The 23,393-nt window shown below is 42.3% G+C and overlaps 1 protein-coding gene across 1 annotated transcript in view; it reads left to right on the forward strand.

The window, feature by feature from the left end:
- LOC124168749 overlaps window positions 1-23,393 on the forward strand; it is a 504,822-nt gene that overhangs the window by 474,214 nt on the left and 7,215 nt on the right. The window contains exons 7-14 of the mRNA XM_046547017.1: window positions 1,949-2,408; window positions 6,043-6,178; window positions 7,901-8,145; window positions 8,212-8,279; window positions 15,018-15,129; window positions 15,597-15,886; window positions 16,434-16,959; window positions 22,133-22,469. Coding sequence (XP_046402973.1) covers window positions 1,949-2,408; window positions 6,043-6,178; window positions 7,901-8,145; window positions 8,212-8,279; window positions 15,018-15,129; window positions 15,597-15,886; window positions 16,434-16,959; window positions 22,133-22,469 — 2,174 coding nt within the window. The remainder of the gene's footprint in view (window positions 1-1,948; window positions 2,409-6,042; window positions 6,179-7,900; window positions 8,146-8,211; window positions 8,280-15,017; window positions 15,130-15,596; window positions 15,887-16,433; window positions 16,960-22,132; window positions 22,470-23,393) is intronic.

The following is a 23,393-nucleotide window of genomic DNA, read 5'->3' on the forward strand; positions in this document are numbered from 1 at the left end:
CACAACCTCGGAGATGTGCTGGCCCTCAATTAATACGGAGATAGACAATATTCCATTTTTTCACGGAAGAACTTTTTCCTTCTAACTTTTCGTAGGCATACATCTATTTTTTGAAAATCTTAAAATTGAATTAAATTCTTTAAAATTAAATTTTTTAATTTTTTAAAATTATCTAAAGGTATCAATTTTATCTAAAAATAGCAAAGTTGGAAATTTTAATTGCATATTTAGCAAAGTTGGAAACTTTAAGGTTACATTTTGAAAATCACGAGGAGTCATTGTTATCAATTGGATAGATTCTCATCATCAGTTAGCAATCTTATGATTATTTTAACGCAGCTCTCTACTTAGTTCATATGTCTACTAGTCATTTTGCACATAACTATAACGCTGACAAAATGTTTCCATTGCTGGATATATCATTAAAAATTTCAATAAATTCAGTCCAATTCAATATTTTTGTTATTTATTGCAGGTAATCACCAACTCCTTTGTACATCAAATAAATGTTCTAAAATCGACAGAGCTTGGTATTTCTTGAAAAATAAACCCTTTCCCTTATGGTGGCTGTTTGCTTTCTTGCTATAATCAAAGCATTTTATCAACCATATTACCATCAGCTGCTGATAACTTTGATGTGTCAACGAACTTCGTGTAATATTCCTAATCTCTACCTTTAGCTCTTTAAGCTAAGCCCCCAATACGTGGGAAGAAATTAATTTCACTCTTAGCTATTATCAACAAATAAATTCCAAAACAGCTCCATTGTATTTCTCATGAATGGATTTTTAAGGGCATAAAAATACAGCTATAAAGTACAGAAATGGTATCGAATCGTAAACCACCCCCCACCCCAGAAAGATTACAATGAAGATCACTCGCGGGAGATAAAGAAAACGCGACATTCAATTTCTGTAATAACTTAGTCATTCCGAATGTTCACGATTGATATCGGATATCTTGTTAAAAGATCCTTAAGTCACTCTTAGCCCTGATAATGATGAGGAAGTTTTTCATCGAATTGTTGGCCTTAAACGGCCTTACCTGGTGCTAAACCCAAGAAGATTTTATCAATGGATATCTTGTTGTTACAACCTTATAGGCCACATCTTGAGACATGATGGCCTGATGAAGACAATCGTCGAAGGACAAGTGGAAGGCAAGAATGGAAAAGGAAGACCTCGAACAAAATATATGGAACAATTAAAGAGAGATGTGAAAGAGAAGAAATACGTAGGTGTGAAAAGATTAGCTGATCGGAGAACTGAGTGGAGAGCTGCGTCAAACCAATCTTAGGATTGTTGACCAGTGATGATGATGATGATCTTGTTGTTTGGGAAATTAAATTATGGGCAACGGGTTATTCACTCCGCGTCTCCATGACAACGGCGCTCGTATCCATAAAGTGTAGTCCTCATATCGCAGGGAAATTTCCGACTGATCAATGTTGCATGTGCCGCGAATTGACTCCCAAGTTCTCACTTAGAAAATATTTCACTCTATTCATTTGTCACTGTTTATTTCTTTTTTTTCATTCGCTCGACCGTATATATAGCCGAACTTTTATCAAAGAACTTGATGTAACATTTTTCGAAATTCATCGGGTGTTCAGGTGAGGTGAGGCCTCAAAGGCCAAGTTATATTAGTAGGTCATAAAGTGATTTTTTAACAGAGTAAGATACAGAGATTGATAGAATAAATACACAAAACTTGGTTGCCAAGGGATGCGAGTGAGTCTCTCTTCTGTGCTGATATCGAGTGGAAAATCAAATGCAAATGCAAAAATGAAATACAAATGTCTAATTGATCTCATTTGTTTCCTATACCTGATTTCTGCACCTTAATCGGTATAGAAAAAAAATCACTTGTACCCGTAGCCTTCTCAACCCCTCAAATGAAAGTTTCGGAGTCTCATTGTGTTATTACAGTTTTTTCTTTCGTTCCGCAGATAAGGCTACTTCCCAAGGACTCCTTGTCGTACGTTCGCTGGAGCGGAGAGGAGATTGAGGAGGAAATCGAAGAGGAGGAGGAGGAGGTGGTGCGGGAGGCGCTGGAGGAGGAGGGGGTGATGGCAGGGGGTGCTGTTGGTGGAGGGGACCCCCTCTACGGCGGGGGGGAGCGACGCCACCTCATTGGAGGCAGGAGGCGGGACCCCTCGTCTGCTGCTGCGGACGCTTCCAACATGTTCTTCCGGCTGCGCCCCATCCCGTGGCCCGCGCGGGTGCGGCACCTGCTCCCGGAATACCGCCCTTCCGTCCGCTTCCGACCGGATGGCGTCGGGGGCGCGGCCTCCTCCAAGTCGTGGTGCTACTTCCTGGTGACGGGCGGCAAGGGCGAGGTTGAGAGCCCGAGGCACACCATCCCCCCGAACACCCTCTGCCTCTACGTGTTCCGCGCCGAAGACCAAGGTGAGTCCAAGTCATCACCAAGATTCAACCCATTTCCGTAGCCACACCCTACCGCTCCAAATCGGTGAAATATTGGCCGTCCATATTCCAATTGTGAAGAGTAGCCGAACTTTTATCAAACAATTTGATTGAACATTAATCGAAATTCATCAGGTGAGGTGACCTCAAAGGCCAAGTGATATCAGCAGGTCATACATTGAGCATTATTAAGGTCTCTTGAATCCTTCATTTTTCTCACAATTCAGTTCAGATACGGGGACTTGCAAACTGACCGACCACCCACGCACCGGCACCGATAAACAGCCGGTTATCAGCCGGCCATTGCCACTGTGGATCACGATAACCAAGGAAGTGATCGTCTAGCAGGCAGAAATCCGGCGTGTGTGCAAGCAGCACTTCACCTGTAAAATGTCGGCCGCGTTTTTACCGGCCGTCCAAAATCTATGTTTGCGCGTGCAAGGGCCTTTAGATATCGCGAATTGTCCTCGCATGTTTCATTGTTGCTCGCAATTTTATGAGTGATTCAGTCCCTCATGAAATGTTCTTCTCCTTCTAAATCTCTAATGATGTCACTAACTTATGAAATAGGTGCGGCCCCTACAGCGATGTTTACTATGTTAATTCCACCGTTTAAGTGTCTCATCTGAGGATGTTAGTTCCTTCAATCATAGTACTCCGTAAAGGGCCTAGATGTTATCGGAAAAATTCTAGATCACGGGACGAAAACGATTAGTTTGTTCGGCTAATTTCTACGGTAGTGCTCCTTTTCGATTTCTTCATTTCGAGTGGAAATTTCATTTGAAATAAATTTAAAAATCACAAAGAAGGAAAAATATCAGGGTCTTATGAAAATCTATTTCCAAATACTCATATAAGCTCTATCTATTTCCCTTAGCAATACGGAATTTGGGGTTTCAATGGTGAACTCGACTTTTTGTGACTGTGCGCGCGCCTGTCTTTGTGTTTTCTCTCGCGAATTACTAGATTTTTTCAGTTGTCGCCAAAGACACGCTTATGCGTTTATTCACATCCCTGCTGGCGATAAAACGGAACCAAATCATGGCATCGTCCTGACTGCCGACACAAAATCACTCCGATGTCGTCCGAGTGTTTTCAGAACGTCACTTCACTCTAAATATTTGAATGCACACTCGCTGTCTACCGCGTGCGAGAGCTGTTGAAGGCCTTCAAAGTCCTGCTAGCGTTGCCAACCCCGCCATTTATTTTTAATGGGAATACTCGCAAGATTCGAATTTAACTCTGTACCCTACTAATGTTCAAACATTAGTGAGGTACATCTGTACCCCAGTGCAGGCCAGTTTTGATGCTTTTGCGTTCGTTCAGTGGTATTAGACTCGACTATGTGGAAGCTAATATTCAAAAATTAAAAGGAGACTTCGTCGACTTCCACTGATTTATTTCGTCCGTACGACATGTTTCGAACCATAGAGGTCATTTTCGAGTAGGTACAACAGATTTGTTGCACTTGAAAATGACGTCTATGGTTCGAAACATGTCGTACGGACGAAATAAATCAGTGGAAGTCGACGAAGTCTCCTTCTCATTTTCGTACTCTTGCGTTAATTCTTAACAACCAACCTGTTGGGCGAGAAATAGGTGTTCGGTATCATTATAAAGAATTAATTTTGCTTTTGCTCTTTTCATTTAGACGTTGGTACCACTTTGTTAAAAAAATGACAACCTACGATTTTTCAACAGAAGGATGGCTTAATATTACGCCCGCAGCTAAAGTCGAAGGATTTCATGTGGCGTAATATTACGCCCATGGCACGCTAAGTGTTAAGGAAACGCATTCATGCGGGGTCCTAGTGAGCAGGGCCGGCTCAGGGCAGAGTACTTTCCCGGAAAAACTGCTATTGTGACGCCCCCCTACCGGACGGTTTGATGTGGAATTAAACATGGGTTTGATCGCCCTCCTAGCTACGTCGCCTCGGTTATTCGCCCCTTAAGGAGGCCCTGCAAATAAGTTATCTTCCAAGTCGTAATCTCTAAGTTGAGCGATATCTGATTCAGCTTAATAATAAACACCGGCAATAAAATTGAAATTTTTATAAACTTGTGGAAGAAACAAAGTGTCTTTCATTAATAATATGGAGCCCTTCCACCACGTACGCGCTTCAAGTTTCGATTTAATGCTAGAGTTCCTTCTCAAGATGACCAGATGCGCGAATCCTAGGCTTCGCTTGAGATGTGGGTGATGTCATTCCATCGAATGGAGCCGAGTGCGGAATGCCCTCTCTTTTCGATCGATTCCGATTGTGATAGGGAGAGAGAACTTAGAAAAAGAGAGAAATTGAAGGTTTGTTTGGGGAAGGCGCACATTGGGGCATGAAGGATACAAGCGTTCCGATTTCCTGCTGCGGATGCAATCGGAAACCAATTAGCGGCGAAGGAAATGAGAGAGGGCAACCATTCCACTCTCCATCTTCTCCCAAATGTCTCCTTCTCCCCCCTCCACATTGCCACGGCTGACTGCCAAAGACCGGGAGACGCTATGGCGGATATGAGCGGACAATTTCCTAAATAATGCCTCGAGATATACTTATCATTTGGGCCGACAAAACTATTCTAAAAATTAGTGATTAGAGTTTAAACTTATTACAACAACAAATTGTTCAGCTTGGAATTGTTCACGTGTACACGACCCATGAAGAATTTGACTTTACAAACATTACATCGTAAATTGCCTACCTTATCTATCTACTCTTTCTGTTAAAGCTCCTTCTTCATCTATTGTTATTAAATTTTCGTTCAATCAATTTTTCAATTAAATTATATGTAAAAAATTCTTGTTACAACTATATCATTTTCGTTCTTTTAAATGATCGCAGCGCTATCGGACTTTGGTGGCCATTTTTATAACTAACCTCCACATTTAATTTTATGTTCTGAATTACTATCGAGATACGGTTAAAATCATAAGAAAAGTGTTCGAGTTTTCTAGTTAATTTCAGCTCGTAAGCTAACCGGAAAGTGGGTTAAAATTAAATTAAAAAAGTGTGACCCGGACAAGATGATAAACATCAAAGCGAGTTTATAAAAACTTTACAATTAGTAATGCTTGGTAGAAAATGTTTGTAATTTGTTTTTAGAGCAATCAACTTTATGAAATTGGAGTGATTCTTTTAGGTAAATTGTCTTTCAAGGGTAGTAAAAAAAGTAAATGTATCTCTTCATGGAATTTAGTTCCTTGAGCATTAGGCATAAAATTTTCAATCGTGTTATTCCAAACATTATGGAATACCCTGACAGCCTACGATTTCAAATTAAGATAAGAAGGGCTGGAAGGCACATCCCTTTGTGCTTTTGCACAGAATTGTGTACCCACCATAGAATAAAATGAATTAATTTCCTAAAAGGTTTTGTTGTCACGTCATTGTTATTTCATAAATGTCGCCTCGATAACAAACCATAATCCGATCAATCAGGGTCTGTTACGTCAGAGCACGATTTTTCTTCGTCAATTGCGATTAGAAAAATCGCAACATAAATGTTAATGTTGTTTAAAATGTGCAGTATAAAAAGATTTAACCTCGGCATTGTTTCCCGTAACATGTTATTATGCTGATGAATGACCCATGGCCCAACCCTGACCAAATCCTCATGATTTCAGATTCTTCGGAGTCGGCCTTCTCCGGAGGGGTCCATCGGAGGCTGCGGAGGCGGAAGAAGCGCTCACTGAGCAGCGCTTTCAGCCCCTTCTCCATAGAGGCCCCCAGGGGCGGCGGCGACGACAGCGCCGAGGGCGGGTGAGTGCCGTTCCCGAGAACTACGTCATGCGATTAATTTTATCTCTTTCTTATCTGTCCTTGGGCACCGTTTGAGTATCAAGTGAATTATTTTAAGGCTGACGCGTATACGGTCATGTCTTGTCTTGTGTTTTGTTTAACCTGACCCAGGTGAGAGAGCCTGCCAAATCCCTGAGCCAGGGCTCTTTTGCAAATGAGATTATATGTCATTACTTCATCTCATCATATATTTCAACATTGTTTCATGGTTACATAGTTCATAACATTTGCTTGGTGTTTTGTTAAGGTTGATCTTGTTCACTTGTTGTTATTCAGATAGTCGATCAAATCAATGTTGATGGCTTGGCCGGTCAAGCCGTTTCACTGCGCACTATCAAATACAATACCGCTCAGGGAGCTCATTTCATATACGGTGGAATTTTTCAAATAATTGCCATGGATTATGATTGGACCGGGAATCGAAGCATGGACCTTTGGTCTTCTGGGCCAATGAGAATATCTAAAGTATATATAAAGCCCTTGCGTGACTGACTCGCTCACATACATGGATTCCCGCCCACTTTCGGGTTGGCTACAGGTTGAAAATGTTCGCGGGAGAGAGGGACCGAATATTATCAGGAGGAAATTCCGAAATTCCGAAAACCTCCAATTCCCCTCTCCTCCCCCTCCCCCCAAAATTCAAAATGGCTGAAATTCCGATTTATTTATGGTACATTCCCGATTTCTAATGGCTCTGGCGCCAAAATTATTTCACTAACTTCGAATGTAATTAATTAGTTCCACATCATGTACCTGCATAATTTGTGCGAAATTTCCTTTATATCTCTATGCCCAACGAGGGTCTTGCATTGACCCGCCCAAGTCGAAGTTTGGAACCAACTTTTTAGGAGACTGCAACGGGTGAACGAAAGGTCCCCTGAGTTACACTGCCCTCCACTCGTCGCTTTTACACAATTACCGGGGGTGGACCCCCCTAAGAGAGCGTGCAGAGCACAACGATTTTGGAATTGTGGAGCTGCATTTATTTCTCCGTGACAAGTGATCAAAATTTCTCCGCCGTTCATGCTGAAGTATTGAAAAATGTAACATTAACCGACAAGCGTGTCTTTTGCACAGTTAGGCATGGGGATTCTCAAATGGTTGTGCCTCGTAAGAAGCCCGCTGTTAGAAGGCCTAATATCTAGTATCGTGAACCTCAGTATCATGGGCGTACCCAGAATGAAAACTGGGGGAGGGGGGGCAAAACTACCTGTGGTCGTTCAAGTTGTAACTTTTTTGCACAGAAAAGGCTAATGAAACCAAAATTTTAAGGAAATTAAGACAGCAATTTTCCTCACTTTCCCCCGCTTGGAACTCCCATGATGGGAATGAAGGAATTTGAATAGCGTAAGGGAATACGAATAAGGCCCAGAGAGCCAATGGTCCGTAATTCGATTCCCGTGAGGAAATACTATCATTGGCAATTGATGTGTATAGTGTAGAAAAATCTGAGGTAATGATGTGTACAAAATATCTCGCATGATCTTATTTTGATAGAAGGTCTGGTAATGCCTTACTTTGCCTGTGCTTCGATTCTCGGTCCGGCCTCTATTTCATGATCTTGCGTAAGATCGTTTGACCTCTCCGCCTCCAGCTCCATTGATCCGCCGATAGTGCTGCCATTGGTGCTGCCGGTGATTCCCACTGATAAACCTTTCGTTATTTTTCTCCTCTGACCATCAGGTGGAGGGGTCGCGGTGCTTTGGAGGAGGAAGATGAGGAGGACAACGGCGGTGGAGGGGGCTTGGAGGAGGGCGCTGGCGTCGGAGGAGGGACGGAGGAGGAGGATTTGGTGGTGGAGGAGCGCCGCGTCTGGATCTCCTTCTCCAAGTTCCACGCGGCGCCGTCGGCGCTGGGGTCGGAGGAGAGGCTGCCCACGCGCCGGCGCCTCTTCTCGGCCGCCGCGATGGCGGAGGAGGGGGAGGGGGGCGTGGGAGGGGGCGGGAAGGGGAAGGGGAGGAGCAAGGGGGGCGGGTGGGCGGGGGCGAGGCCAGAGTGCCTCGCCGGCGGAATGCGAATCTTCGACGGAGAAGTCGGACCGGAGGAGACCGAAGAAAGCCAGGTGAGTGCTCGTTTGTTTGTTTGTTTACACCCATTGCTATGGTCACCACGCTTAGGAGAAGTATTGCAGAGACAGAAGATGGAGGACGCTGATGACCGCACGGATCGCCCGTTTACAACCAACATCCTCGCTTTCCCAATAAACGTTGTCGCTTTTACGTGGATCTTCAGGAACAACAGGAAATTTCCCTTCTTTCATGATCACGGGTGTATTGACACTATTGACCCCTTTCTAAGTTTTCCCTTTTGCTCATGTCTGGTAGCAGATATTTACATTTCTGACCTGGCAACCTTGTCACTACCCCTACTACTTTGTCACTACTACTCTTCTACCTGTCAGTGGCGCAGCGAGGGGGGTTTTGGGGGATAACCCCCCCCCCCATAGCTCAGAAATTTTGAAGTTTAATCCATTTCACTAAATTGGATTAATATTACTTATATAATTGTGTTAGGATTAATCAAATACCCTTCAGAAACCCGTAAAACTAAACATTTTGAACCATTAATCTTAAAATTTTTATAGAGGAGGGCCCCCGCATATCCCGCTTACCCTAGCGGGTATGCAATACTCCCACACTCCCAAGTATTAGTTGCTCCTAAACCCCCCCCCTCCCAGCCTTAATCCTTAGCTGCGCCCCTGTTATGGGATAGCTATTGCCGGATCTTCAGTAGCGTCGCTACTTAGGCCCCTGGGTCACGCCTCGTATCGCAACATGCCTCGAGCGTCCCTATGGTACCTAACGTGGCATTGAGTCTCTGGACTTGCATACGCTTTGCGATTCTGTGTTATTGCTGTGCATTTGAGAACCATTAAAAATCTATCAAGGGATGTTCAGTGCCACATTTCAATGGTGAGTGAAGTTTAAAATATTTTAATTTATTGCATTATATTTTTACCTGTGCCTAATTTTTCCTCCCGGGCTGTGTAAATTTCCCTCCTCACGTAATACGTGTGATGGTTACACATGTTCACCGAAAAGGTTTCTAGCTACTAACCCCCCCCCCCCCAACTTATTCTTACCCCTAGTCACTACGTAGTCCAGTCAGCATGTACTTTTCACAGAACACTTTGAGGTAGTTTTTATTTTTCTTTCCTAACAGCATATTGGGATCCTAAATCCGAACTTGAGGTTTATTAGTAATATTTCGTGAAACATCATTATCAAAAATGGCAAAAGAGGCCCAAATTTTTTAATTCTTTTATCTTTCTTAATTATGACCTGGAATCTATTAACTTTTAATAAATAATTTTTCAGATTCAATTTAAAATGCATAAAATGTTCCACCAATTTTTCCTCTGGCGAACTTTTTTACGCTGTAATTAATTTAAAATATCCACCGCCAGTTTCGCGTCCGTTGCTGGAGACCTCCTCAGGCTAATGACAATAGTTCGTGCGCGTCAATGATTTATATCGTTTGGGGGTGGGGAGTGGTTGGGGTAAAGAGTGGGGGGAAGTGCCTTCTACTTCCGTAAATCACTGGAAAACAGAGGAAAGAGATTCAGTTCATTTTGAGGAATTGATTCGCAGGAGTTGATTCATGGCAATATTCGAATCTTTCAAAATGAAGGAAATCATTGAAAACCACGATTCTTTGGATTTACCCAAATCTACGAATCCACGACGCATGCGAAGTGGATCCTTGTGATTTTTTCATTATATCATAGAGGAGCGCTCAAGGAAATCAATGTGTTTCTTTTGATGGACATCGAATGTATTCAGTATCCAATTCAAACTATACCAGTTCAGGGCGATAAATTATATCGATTTCCCTCGGAATTAAAACTGCATTGTCAACATTCAACCCGCCTTTGAATGATGGTAAAAAAATAAACCTGAGTCCCTCTAGAAATTTCCTGTTTGAGATTTTCTCAAAATCCAATCTTCATCAATTTGAATCTGCTGCTTATAAATCCTTTTAACAACGAGCTGTGTTCGGCTGATTCGGCTAGTAGTAACATCATTCGAATCTCTGGATACGCAAGAAACCTTTACTAAATTTGGATTCATCTTCATTGTAATCGTTCATTATAAACTATTTCAACGGAGAATCATGATTCAGTGCATTTCATTCATTGGGATGAACCTTTGCAATACTTTTTAAAGCATTTTTGGAGAGAAAAACCCTACTTTGTCGCTATTGCGTGGCGGGTGTTTCCAAAGCCCCGCAAACAATAGGCAACTTAGTGCGCAGTCATTCGCACGGTTCCAAGCATTCACCAATCGAACCCCGGCTAAGCCAAATCATTTTTTCATGGCGAATTTCGTCATTGGTGCAGTCATCAATCATTGAAATTTGTGTAAACGAACTATTTATGTTAACGAACTATTTATTCCAATACCCGGGACTTTTACGTCTCTATTTTTAATCACTATAATTTAAACTTCTGTCCGTCGCGTAGTTTCACTACAGTAAAAATCCTCTATTCCGGGAGTATCAATTGGTATAAAATTTTACGCAACACCATTTCATCAAATCGTATAAAAACTTTCTATGCCTCGGAGAAGGGGAGAGTTGAATTTTTTCTTCGATGCACGTAGGAACTCTTGCTCTTTTGCTACTCCATAAATATTTGTTGGAAATACCACCATGATGCAGTTGAAGCACGCCACATTCATTTCCTGGGTAATGTGGCCATAGTTATGGGGAGGCGACAGCAAAAACTCGGATGCCGCGACTATGGCGACTCAATAATTCTGTTTATGATGGCTCATTTTTTTGTGCTCCTCGGTGAATGCAATGTGTGCGGGGATTTACTCGAGCCGTAGAAATCGATCGAAAGCCCTCTCAATGTCACATCCACGCAGAGCGGATTTAGCCATCAAATCACTCACGAAAACGTCATTCGGCAACGACCCATGTTCAGCGCCATCTCGGCGGATGTTCCCGTTAACACAAAGCCCCGACTATTTGCGCTACTCTGCAGTTTATGCGTCAATAAACCCATGACCTCGAAACGCAATTCAACTGTTTTCTATAAGCTTTACAACTTTGAAAAAAAGGAGCACTAATACGATGCAGTCTCGGCAACGTCAGTGTTTTTAGCACTAAGTATGCACCCTGTACTTCGATGGCCGTGAAACGAATGGCTGAGGTATATTATGGCGATGGAATCTTTATCTACGATAAAAAAAATGCCCATTGTTTACTTTAAATTCACCCCCGTAACCATTGCCTTCGGATGTGGAACTAAATAAAGCTGTATGGAGTGGACAAAGTATATGCATACTTTGTTCGTAATGTATTTATGCATTATTTAATAGTATATTTATAACAAATTCAGCCGTGAGCAAGTTCCTAGGAGTTAACACGCAAATCCCAAAGATTCATCACTTTCTTGGCCAAGTAAATTTATTATGGACCATTCCATTCAAATTCGCTCAAGCCCCTATCACAGATTTGGGTATCTGGGATATTTCTCAATATATATAGACCTGTACTAATGATTTAAAAATTGGCTATTATTAATTTTTCATGAAGTTACAGCCTTAAATAATACAAAGTGGCCAAACTATAGTCTGGGTTACAAAAAATGGTCTTGCGCAAAACAGTCAATTTTTAATGTCCAAAATTTAAACAACAGTGAGACTAGAAAGTTGAATATTTTTTTTTAATATATCATGATCTTTTCACCATTTCTTAAGAAAAACGTTAAACAGTTGAATGAGAAACGTAGTATAAATTTCTAAATCGCTAAAAAAAATGGTGTCAACTTCAGCAATTTTTTACCGCAATGAAAGGTGTTATAAGTAAAAATATTAGCTTGATGTGTAGTACTTACACAATACAGAGGCAATTCCTCCAAAGGAACATCTTAAAAAATTATCAAATTCCGCTAAAATATGGCAAATCAGGCAAAATTTTGGGCATGTTAAGAGAGTGTGGAATATTTTTGTCGTTTTTATATCATGATTTTTTTATTTTGCGTGAGGAAAGCTGGCGCCAACAGATTATAAATGCTATTCTCGAAATTTTATTGTCACATAAACATATTAATGAATTCAGTTATTTTTTTCATAAATTCATTAATGAATTACCCTATTCGCCTTAGGGTAATTCACCGTTATTCTCCATTGAACGCTAGTTTAGAAGCTTTATACGTAACTTCCATTCATAAAATTGGAAGAAAGAATAAGGAGGATATATACATTGAGTTTTGACGTAAGGAGTTTAATAGGAGAGATGGGATGCTGAAGACGCGGTGGATGTTGGGTAAGCAAGGGAGGAGGAGGAGGCAGAGAATTGGGAGCATGGATGTAATTGTAGCAGTTAATGTGTCTCATTGTGAATTTAAGACGGAAGTTCAACTTTAACATGATAAAACCACTTGCCTATTTCCACACTTTATTTATAGAGAGCGTATAATTCGGCGCTTAATTCCATTTCAAAGGTTTGACTTGAAAATGGCATTATGTGGCGGAATGGGCCCGTAGAAATACAGTGTGGAAAGAGGCAAGTGCCTTCATTATGATAAACATCAAAGATTTTCTTCGAAATTACGCCGGAAACTGTGTCGTTTAGGGAAGTTCAACGCACAAAGATGTTCAGGCCTAGGTGATTTGTAAAATATTTCATGTCTATCCACATTGATAGGTACATATATATCCGGTAGATTCTACGCCAGTTCACAAGAAAAGGATAAGTTTGGCACGCGACTGGAAATTTGCTTCTTTGCGTGCTTTGGTGGAGTGGGTGTTGCCTATATTAGTATTTTTTAGATGAAAGGCATCTATTCCATTTAAAAAGCTGTAAATATGGTTTACATTATACTGAAAGTTAAGGTCCCAGTTTTTCTACGGCTTAAATGGCCATTTTTATGATGTATTAGTCCCCAGCGGCGTTTTCTCTCCTAATCCACCTCATTTTTTTTAATAATTTAATTTTTTTGGGCTTCGGCTGTTAATTAATATGATTCGATTATGAAATAAATTGGATAAGAAATATCAGTCCGCCACATTGTCAAATGGGTTTCACCTTTTCTGGTGGTTCAAATGCATGCAAACGTCAGAGAATTTTTGCAAAAATGTTTTCGCCACCGCACTACCTGCCCGCAATATAGGGAGTCACTCAAATGAAGTACCTTATTCTTTTACTCGCGAAAAAGATTATATTGATATTAAACACTCTCATTTTCATTCCAAATTTTTACGTGTATTTATCGCCAAAATGTGATCTATGGCAAAGGAGATTGCATTAAAGCATTGTAGCTTGAAAGGAATTGTGTTGCCGATGTTATTAAACGTGACTGTAATGAAAAACGGAGTGAATGAGGATGGGTGACCGTAGACCAGCGGTTCCCAAACTTTTTCTTTCCGCGACCCATTTTAGCTCATTCTTTTTAGCCGCGACCCCCTAAAAATGGTCGTCCAAGTTTAAGTACGTTGTTCACCATATTATTAGTATCTCGCGACCCCTTTCCGAACGGCCTACGACCCCCCTGGGGGTCGCGACCCCCACTTTGGGAACCGCTGCCGTAGACTGTTGGTCTGCACAGCGTGAACGTATCTCTACCTAGCTGCACCTATAGTTATCCTCAAAGATATGCTAAAAGCAACGCATGTATGAGATGCGCGATTGCATTTACTCCAGGAGTTAAGTGATAACGAATCTTCGCTAATAGTGCGCGACGCATTGTGGTTCCAACGCATCCGTTTCAGCGAGCGCCTTCTCGTTTGTAGTAGAATTTCTTTAGTTATAGATACTAAAACTCACTCACTCACGTAGTGATTCAACCCGTAGGTTGGTTTCAATGGGTGATAGTAGAGCTTAATTCAAACTAAGCCACAGGCATGTGAATGTCACATAGTTTATGATAGGGCCAGTTCCCTTCCCTCGCACTTTGAGAATTTTGATTTGGGGTGTCCGAAGACTTCACCCGCGGTTTGAACCCAGGACCCTTGATCAGCAACCCATCAGGCTACATTTTTTTAAACGTTTAGATATAAAAAATAATAGGAAAAGGCATTCAATAATTTTTTATATATTTATTGCCTTGAGCAAAGACTAAGCTTTAAAATAAGCTTTAATTCAAGCCCATAAGGTAATTTCGTGGATAAATAGGATTTTTATGATTCAAGGCACCTTTTTTTAATGTGCCTTTGTTTTTGACAAGTACAAATATTTTTTCTTCCAAAATGGTCCAAGGATACTTAGTTTTGTGAATATAGACCCATGTAGAAGTTTCCAACAAAATGTGAGACCCTAAGGGACAAAATTTTGATGATTTAAGGTGGAATGATGTCAAAGGATTGGATTATAATGTAGAATTAAGCTACTGTACAACTTGCATAAAAGCATCCTGCCTCCTGCCTTTTCATCTACATTTATATGCTGCCCCGCAATCCGCTTAAAAAGGCGTGTGGTAGGGGGTGTTAGGAAACCAGCCATTTTCACATAAGAAGGGAATGCAAAATTACGATCAGCAATTATTTAAGTCCTTTATGGGTCGAGGGAAAAACGAATCCCTATACTTATCTGTTAGTCAAAATATCTCTCTTAATTTATCGCTTCTGTCAGACCTGGAATATAGTGGGGCTCTACTATTATATTCTCCGTGTTGCTCTTAGAGATATCTATTCCCAATTGCTCAAGCTAAGCCAAGCGTGAAGCCTCCGTGTCTCCAGCGGCTCCCAGCCTAATTCGCTTGACATCTTGAGGTGGCTTGTGGTATAGGACCGTAGATTTTCTTTTATGACTTTTATGACCACCCTTTCCAACCTTGTGTGTCTCTTAATTGCAGCTGCCACCTCTGTTGGGAGAGTTCTGTCGTGATGATGCTCCACCCAGGCTCTGCGATCACTCCCATCTTGTCGTCTCTGCTGATGAACAGACTGGACACCACACCACTCCCGGTGAGTACCAATTTGGAATGTGAAGAAATCGCAATGATTGCATCGTGCAACAAAGGTAAATAGTCACTCATTCGCTAATATTCTTATGTCACTGAACTCCCTATACATCGGAGTGAATGTCTCCTGGTGAAGCCATTTTGCACATCTGGCCACCTTGGGCCATCATTGCTTAGTCGTTGCTCAACAATTACGTCACTTAATTAAAATTTGAAGAAAAGCATTTTCATGGAATTCCTATTTACGTATGCATGTTTATATTGCACTCACCACTTAATTTTTATGCAGTCATTTCATCTCGAATGAACCGATGTACAAATTAAATATAAGTTTGGTGAGTTTGACATTGTAAAGTTTTGTTGGAATTGGGGTTTTCTAGCTTCACGAAAAGACTAGAAATTTATGCGTGACTAATACCTTTGCTTTGACTGCCTTCACTTTTTCGGCTGACGTTTCAATCGGTCTCGCAGATGACTTTTTTGGTGCGCGGCGGCCCCGCATCCGTCTTCCGGCTCGTCCCTGCCGCCTTCCCACCGAGAGCTACCTGTCTTCGGGTCGCTCCATGACGCTGAGTCTTCGATACGGGAGCGGCTCGGCACTCTTCCCTTTGGCCTTCAGACTTCGGTACGAGTTTGTGAGCGTGGAGGTCCGATCGGGAGATAGAGGTGGTGCTGGTGGAGGGGAGGGAGGAGGCACTGGTGCTGGAGAAGGCACCAGGCCCAGGCACAATGACTCACTGCCGTGGAACATTGCACCAGAGGTGAGCTATCCTCTGAAAATTACCATACTAAAGTGATAGTGATGTGAGCAAACTTTTGAGTAAAATTTTGCTCCTGACCAATTCATGTCAAACATTAGCGAACCAAGTAATGCTATTCAGAAGAGAATCTATTACTAACTGCATGGAATGGTAAGACAGCTACACTCACAGTTTTCCCCTTCGATCATCAGTCTCCTTTTGTCTCATGTGAAGGAAGCTGTGCTTGAACAAGGATAACGTTCTATCATTAATTTTATATTTTAACGTTCTATCATTATTTATATATTTTATTTAGAACACATTTTTATAAAAGCAGCTTGTCCTTCTTAGCATTAGGCTTTTCAGAGGTTTTCAGACTATACGGTCTGGGGAAAAAAGGCCCAGGCTTATGAGCCAGGCTTCAGGAGTGTATCCCCATGGGCCCGACCTGAGTCCATGTTTATCGGCTTCCGACTTCTTAGTAGCTTACTGATGACTTTATGAATATGGCCGATTATATTCATCCACAGAAAGTATCCACATCACAGTGATTCCTGTCTCCTTTCAGATGGAGGAAGAGATCCCTCGGGACACAGAGGACACGGAGCCAGCGGCCAGGCCTCTTCTGGACCCTGGGTCCATCTCGTGCAACCATCTATTCCGTGGCCCCCGCCGTCCGAGGCTCTCCCTGACCCGCGACTTGGCCCTGCGCAGACAAGAGACGAATCAACTGCGCACGCCCCTGCACTCTCCGCGCAGCGTCTTCCTGTTTGGCCGCGGGGGGCGCAAAGACACGTCGTGCATTACTCGCTTTGAGCCTCGGCGAGGGCAGCGCCTCGTCTTGGAGCTGGGCGAGGTTCGCATGGGCAGTGGAGGGTGCCACTCGGAGAGGGACCCTTACACCGGCAGATGGCAGTGCATCCGCACCAAGACCAGCGAGGACTCGGTGCGCAGGGACCCGCTCTTCGTCGAGTGGTCCTCCGACTCGTCCATCGTCGGCATTTTGAGAGGGCATGCCAAGACGGGACAGCAGACAGGGGATGACCACCCCAGGACTGGGTTCGACCCTGGAGGAGGCTTCTTCAATGGTGGCGGTAAGCGATTAATCTTACGGTGGAAAAAACAATTGATTGCATTGGTGGACACAACTTTAATTTACATAGAATTTAAAAAGTACCCTCAATCGATATGTGGCAGAAGTGTAAATATATAGCAGCTGCTCAAAAAAGGTGACCATTGTAGTAATTTTAATTCTGAGCTCCACCAAACATTTATTAAAGCCCTTTGTTGTTCAAAAGTTTGTGTACAAAAGTAGGCTAAATATCATTTTCCCCTCTATCTTGGAAACATAAATGGGCATTTATATTTATTACTGTTTTATTAAAGTATCCTTTGGGTTAAGGCAGGTTTGTATCAAGCTTTAGAGAATTACTCAAGCCATCTCCAATCATACTTAGGACTTCCCTCTTCAATTCGTATTAAAGCCCATCCCTTTCATTCTACATCTATGAGTCTTAATCTATTTCTTCTCAAATTGTAAATTAAAACTTGCTGGAACCATCCACAAACACAAAAATTGCCAGTTAGTTTTAAATTACAATATCTATGTTAGAATTCCCCAGGCTAAGCCTGAAGCAACTCAATATATTCCTTCCCACGCTTGCTTACCTGGCATTCAACCCTCCAACACTATTCTCAATATCCATTCCCGAATCAGTGCTTACTCTGTCTTCTATCTGTCCCATCTAGAACTTTCCACTCCTTGCCCACCATGTCTAGCACTTCTTTGTCTAATGTGTGTATGCAATGCGTATGTTTTCATAAATGATACGGCGTGATACGGTGGAAATCTTCGATATTCAGCTTACTTAGTAAAACCACTTGTCTGTTTCCACACACTTTTTTAAATTATGTAACGACCATATGTTCCCATTCCATTCACCCCTCCTGAATATTACCCTACCTCCCACCCATCGCCCATTGACGTCATCATTAACCTTGGAATGAAAGCAACCCAATAACCCCCACTCCTGAAAAACTCTACCAATATAAAAAGTAAAATGCGATGGTGGTTGGCGTAACATGGTGAAACTCCTTCATGGTGCACAAAGGTTAAGAAAATACTTAGCTGTTTCACAAAATAAAATATATTTGCGACCGGTTTCGATACAGCGTATCATCATCTGGCAATTACAAGTCTCAGTACACAGAATTTATACCCTTGAAGGCGTTAGAGGGGAGGTAGAGTGGAGGTGGAGAAAGGGGGGGAACTTCGGAGTACCCATTATTGGATGCAATTAGTTTGATTGTGTTTAGCTCCTTCATCCTGTTGTAATTCGACAATGGAATCAAGCATAATCTGTGAAGCATACAATGTATTGCTGATAGTTTGTGAGAGAAGTGGTGTCTTGAATTGCGGTGTATTATTTGGTGGAGGTGGTAAGGGAAGGGAAGGTAGGTTTGGGAAGTACGTCGCTGATGTGTCACTGCACGGTGTAGCCGAGGGTTGGTGTATGATGACGAAATACCGGGAGGGGTGTTATGGAGTGGTGAGTGTCATCCGTAATGGTTTCTCAGAAAAAACATTGAAAAGTGGTGAATGGTGAGAATACAACTGCTCGTTAACTAATGTTATGTTGGGTGAGGTTTGGCCCACTAAAATTTCAAACTGCTCGAGTGCGTCAAGCCTTGGGCCGTTGTTTTCCTTATGTAGGATTATCGGTTCGAAATCGCTTGTGTGGTCGGAATCCAAGAGGTGTTTGGCAAAGTGTGAGGTTTCTTTGTTGTTAATAAAACATGAACGATGTTCCTTGGCCCGGATGTTGAAATTCCGTCCAGTTTTTCCTATGTAACAGGAATTGCAGTCATTGCAACGGAGTTTATATACTCCGCTGAGTTCACTGGCACTAATTTTGTCCTTGGCACTGCCCAACAGTTTGCCCAGTGTATTTCTACTGTAGAAGGCAGCCTTCACTTGATCTTTAGGTAGTAATTTTCCAGTTTTGTTGGATATGCGACCGAGATAGGGGATTCTACGCCATTTCGTGTCATCATCTTTCCCTCTATCTGTGTAAATAAGGTTCAGTGCGAGTCGTTTTTGTTTTTGGTGGTACAGTTTGTCAATGAGAACTTCGGAGTACCCATTATTGGATGCAATTAGTTTGATTGTGTTTAGCTCCTTCATCCTGTTGTAATTCGACAATGGAATCATACATAGTCTGTGAAGCATACAATGTATTTCTGATAGTTTGTGAGAGAAGTGGTGTCGTGAATTGCGGTGTATTATTCGGTCGGTGTAACAATTTTTTCTGAAAATCGAGAATTCACATTTTTTGTTTACATTTTGAATGTTTAAATCTAACAAGGGGAGACCACGAAACTTGCTCCTCCTTTTTCAATGCCGTATTTTTTATGGCCTTCGGAATGGTGAACACATCTCTGAACTAGTAGTGGTTCCGTTGAATGGGCCTTAGTTTGGCTGTAATTAATTAATTTTCACGCGGTACTTTTCACAAGCCGCGTATACTTCCATAATGTCAAACTGCAGGTGGGTCAGGTGGGGTAGTGGTTAGCGTTTGCGGCCACCACCCAGGGGACCAGGGTTCGGGGCTCCGTGATGACTGTGTACTTTGTTGTCTTCATTGTGATCATACGACGTCAACTTTTTCGTTTATTTTAATTGCGACAAGCATAGACGTGTGACTATTTTTTTATCATCATAATGGCGTTTAGGTATTTAAGCAGTGTCATTTCCAGCGCGGAGAAGTGAAGGCTCCACTTTCTACTCTCCTCAAAAACATACCGAAAGATTAGCGGGGGGCTAAAACAGTGGCTTTTTTTTCGAAGAAATGACATTTGTTGGTGGGCATCTTATTATTATAATGGACGGGCTACGGAAGATTTTGGGAAGCGGCGAGCACAAGACACATTTGGTGTGATTGTTGCTTTTTACCCTCTAGCAGGCACGACTGTTATTTCTACACAACCGGGCGAATGGCGTACTTTGCCCATGTCATGTGCATATATGATAACACTCGATTTTTGTTAAAATTAATCTTTCTTTGTAGAAATTAGTAAAATCTTGAACATTTATAGGTGATACAGATATAAAGGTACACAGGTGGTACACGGCCGGTTGCGCGGCGTAATTTATACGCCACGTGTGACAGGTTCCTCTTGCTGATCTAAAAAAATTAGCTACAATACCTCGAACTTTGAAAACTTGCAATATAGACAATCAAAGTACATTGTAGGAATACACGAGGTCATTATAGCCCAGAATGTACATATGATGTTGCAATCCTTGGTTTTTGAAGATTGACATATTTTATACGCCAGCACGCCCGGTCCAGGGTCATCAACTTTTATTTCATCCTATTTATTAATGGAAATTATATTTCGGGATGGTTATTTTAGCACATAGGTACTGTGTTAGTAAACTCCCTTTGGAGTAAAGTGAATTACCAGTGTTCGAGAAATATGGCATTTTATAATCGTTTTGTGTTCTTATTAATTATGTCTGTACGTATGTTGTTGATCGCCGCCAGCCTTTAATGGCATGTGCTCTCGCAAGAGTGGTTTTCATTTTTAATGTAGAAGTTGATCAGTATAAGCAATGAAAAAATTAACATTTTGGCGAACACCAACCCTTGCTACGTCGAGTCGTCGTATCTCCGTGTTTGAAATGACACTGCTTAAATACCTAAACGCCATTATGATGATAAAAAAATAGTCACACGTCTATGCTTGTCGCAATTAAAATAAACGAAAAAGTTGACGTCGTATGATCACAATGAAGACAACAAAGTATACAGTCATCACGGAGCCCCGAACCCTGGTCCCCTGGGTGGTGGCCGCAAACGCTAACCACTACCCCACTTGACCCACCTGAAGTTTGACATTATGGAAGTATACGCGGCTTGTGAAAAGTACCGCGTGAAAATTAATTAATTACAGCCAAACTAAGGCCCATTCAACGGAACCACTACTAGTTCAGAGATGTGTTCACCATTCCGAAGGCCATAAAAAATACGGCATTGAAAAAGGAGGAGCAAGTTTCGTGGTCTCCCCTTGTAAGTAATTCAACCTTCCTTCACATTCAACTTCACTAGTGATTTTGATGTTTTTGTCCAAAGAATTTAAAAATGACACGAAGTTTTCTAACTGTCTTAGTGAGCCGGTCCACACACAGAAAATGTCGTCGACGTATCGATACCACCGAAAAACATTTTTCACAAGGGTGCTATTAGAATTGAAAACACATTCTTCGTAGTTGTCCATATATATGTCAGCAAGGAGTGGAGACAGCGGGGATCCCATGGCGAGGCCGTCAGGTTGTTCATGTATCGTATTGTTGAATTGGAAATAGTTTTGGTTAACACACACTTTCAGTAGGTGGCACAACTCGGCAATTACAAGGGGTGGTGATTTTGCTTTCACTAGAGCAATTTTGGCTAGATGTAAGGCTGCAGATTTGGGAACGCTAGTGAACAGATTCACAACATCAAAAGACACTAGGAGACATTTAGGGGGGAGTATTTCACTTGAGAGAGCCCTCGCGAGCTCCACTGAATTTTTAACGCCATATTTGGGAATGAATTTTGAGAACTGGCGGAAAATGGATTTTAATTTGCGTGCCAACAGATGGTTAGGGCTACACACACTAGAAACAATGGGTCTCAAAGGCGCTCCAGGCTTATGCATTTTGGGGAGACCGAAGAATCTGGGAGCCATGGGATTCATTTGGATGAGGCGTTGTTTTTCCCTGGGATACAGCACGGTGGTGCATTCTGCTATTGCCTTCTTGCATTCTCTTTGGTGATCCGTGGTTGGGTCTCTGGATAACTTTAATATCTTATTGGCACTGATGAATTCTTCACATTTTAAGACGTATGCGGATCGGTCCATGATTATGACTGCATTTCCCTTGTCAGCTTTTGTGAGAATAAGATTGTTGGCTGAGAGGGCCCTCTTAATGGATAGAACTGTCTTGTGTTCACTATTACAATGGTTGATTTGGCTTCTGATGATACGCTGTATCGAAACCGGTCGCAAATATATTTTATTTAGTGAAACAGCTAAGTCTTTTCTTAACCTTTGCGCAATATAAAAAGGCTGTCACCCAAGACTATGTACCTTGATAATGGCACGAGTTGCCGAAACCATGGTCGGTTTAAATGAAAGTGTGTGGAAACGGACAAGTGGGTTTACTAAGCTGTATGTTTTCACTTCGGCCTGTCTGATGCCACTGATGGATCCGCCTTGCAGATGCCGGTGGGTTCCACATGTCCGGTCTGAGGAGGTCTCCAGTCGAGCGCAGCGAAGAGGAGGCGCGGGAGGTGCGGGTGCAGCGGAGCATCGAGGAGAGGCGGGAGGAGCAGGGCCAGCTGTGGTTCTCAGAGTTCCCGTGGCCGGGGGTGCGGGTGCCGCGGCACTGCCTGTGCGGCGCCGTGGACGGGGGCCTCGTCGCCCTGCACTCGGAAGCACAGGCCTCTGAGCTCAACTTCACGGCGGCGGGCATGGCGCCGTGGCAAGACCAGCGCAGCTTCCGATACTCGGGCTGGATGCGATTCGAGGAAGGACCAGAGCAGAGGGCGAACATCGGGTGAGCTTCATTTGACCCTGGCCTTCGCCATGCACTCGAATGCTCCATAAATTGCCTTTTCTTCCCTACCTGCTAGCATAGTATGCAAGGCAGAAAATTTCGCCTTCACTCATCAAGCTGGAATGGTAAGCTTGATTAGATCTGCAGAATGGGTTGCAAAGCCTGGAGTTGTTTCTTTTTAGCTGAAATCAGGTTGGAATTTTAAGATTGATGCTGAATATAGATTGGATTCTATCTTGCACTTTGGATTTATACAAGGTGATTCCATGCTGGGGCCGTATTCTGTAACTCTAAACCGATCGGTGCGGCACCGATTCGTCGGGTGCGACGTCACACCGACTCCCGGCAAGCAGTGGTGCGATTCTGTACGAACCCGATCGGTGCGGCACCGACGTGAGGACGGGAGATCGTCGGTAGCCGTACCGACAGCAAAAAGGTGTCGGTACGGCCACCGACTAGTGGGTTTCATGAACTTTTCATTTTAGTGGGTGCGCATTTTACGTTTTATTTTGTTTTTACCTCATCACCGAGTAAATAATTAGGTTTGCTGCAATGTTATCTTTTTCTGCCCCTTCGAATACGCCTCTATAATTCACTTTGCCATCATCTATATCGATTACCTTGACAAAAATATAAGATATTGGTTAATAAACATGAGGTTTGCTAACATATGATGACTTTCTCTCACTTATGTTACCACTTTCACTCGCTTGTACTATGCTTTATTTCTCTCTATCATCATTTATTTGCTCCTTTGACATAAAAAATATTTTTTTGATTAAATATGAGTTTTGCCGCAATGTTATCACTTTATCTCACTCTGAATAGGCAACTATTATTTCACTCAATCATCATTTGGCGTTTCTCTCAGCATAGAAATAAGATCTTTTTATTTAAGTATGAAGTTTGCCACAACGGTATCAG

Source organism: Ischnura elegans, chromosome 12 (genome assembly GCF_921293095.1).
Source record: "Ischnura elegans chromosome 12, ioIscEleg1.1, whole genome shotgun sequence".
Classification (NCBI taxonomy): domain Eukaryota; kingdom Metazoa; phylum Arthropoda; class Insecta; order Odonata; family Coenagrionidae; genus Ischnura; species Ischnura elegans.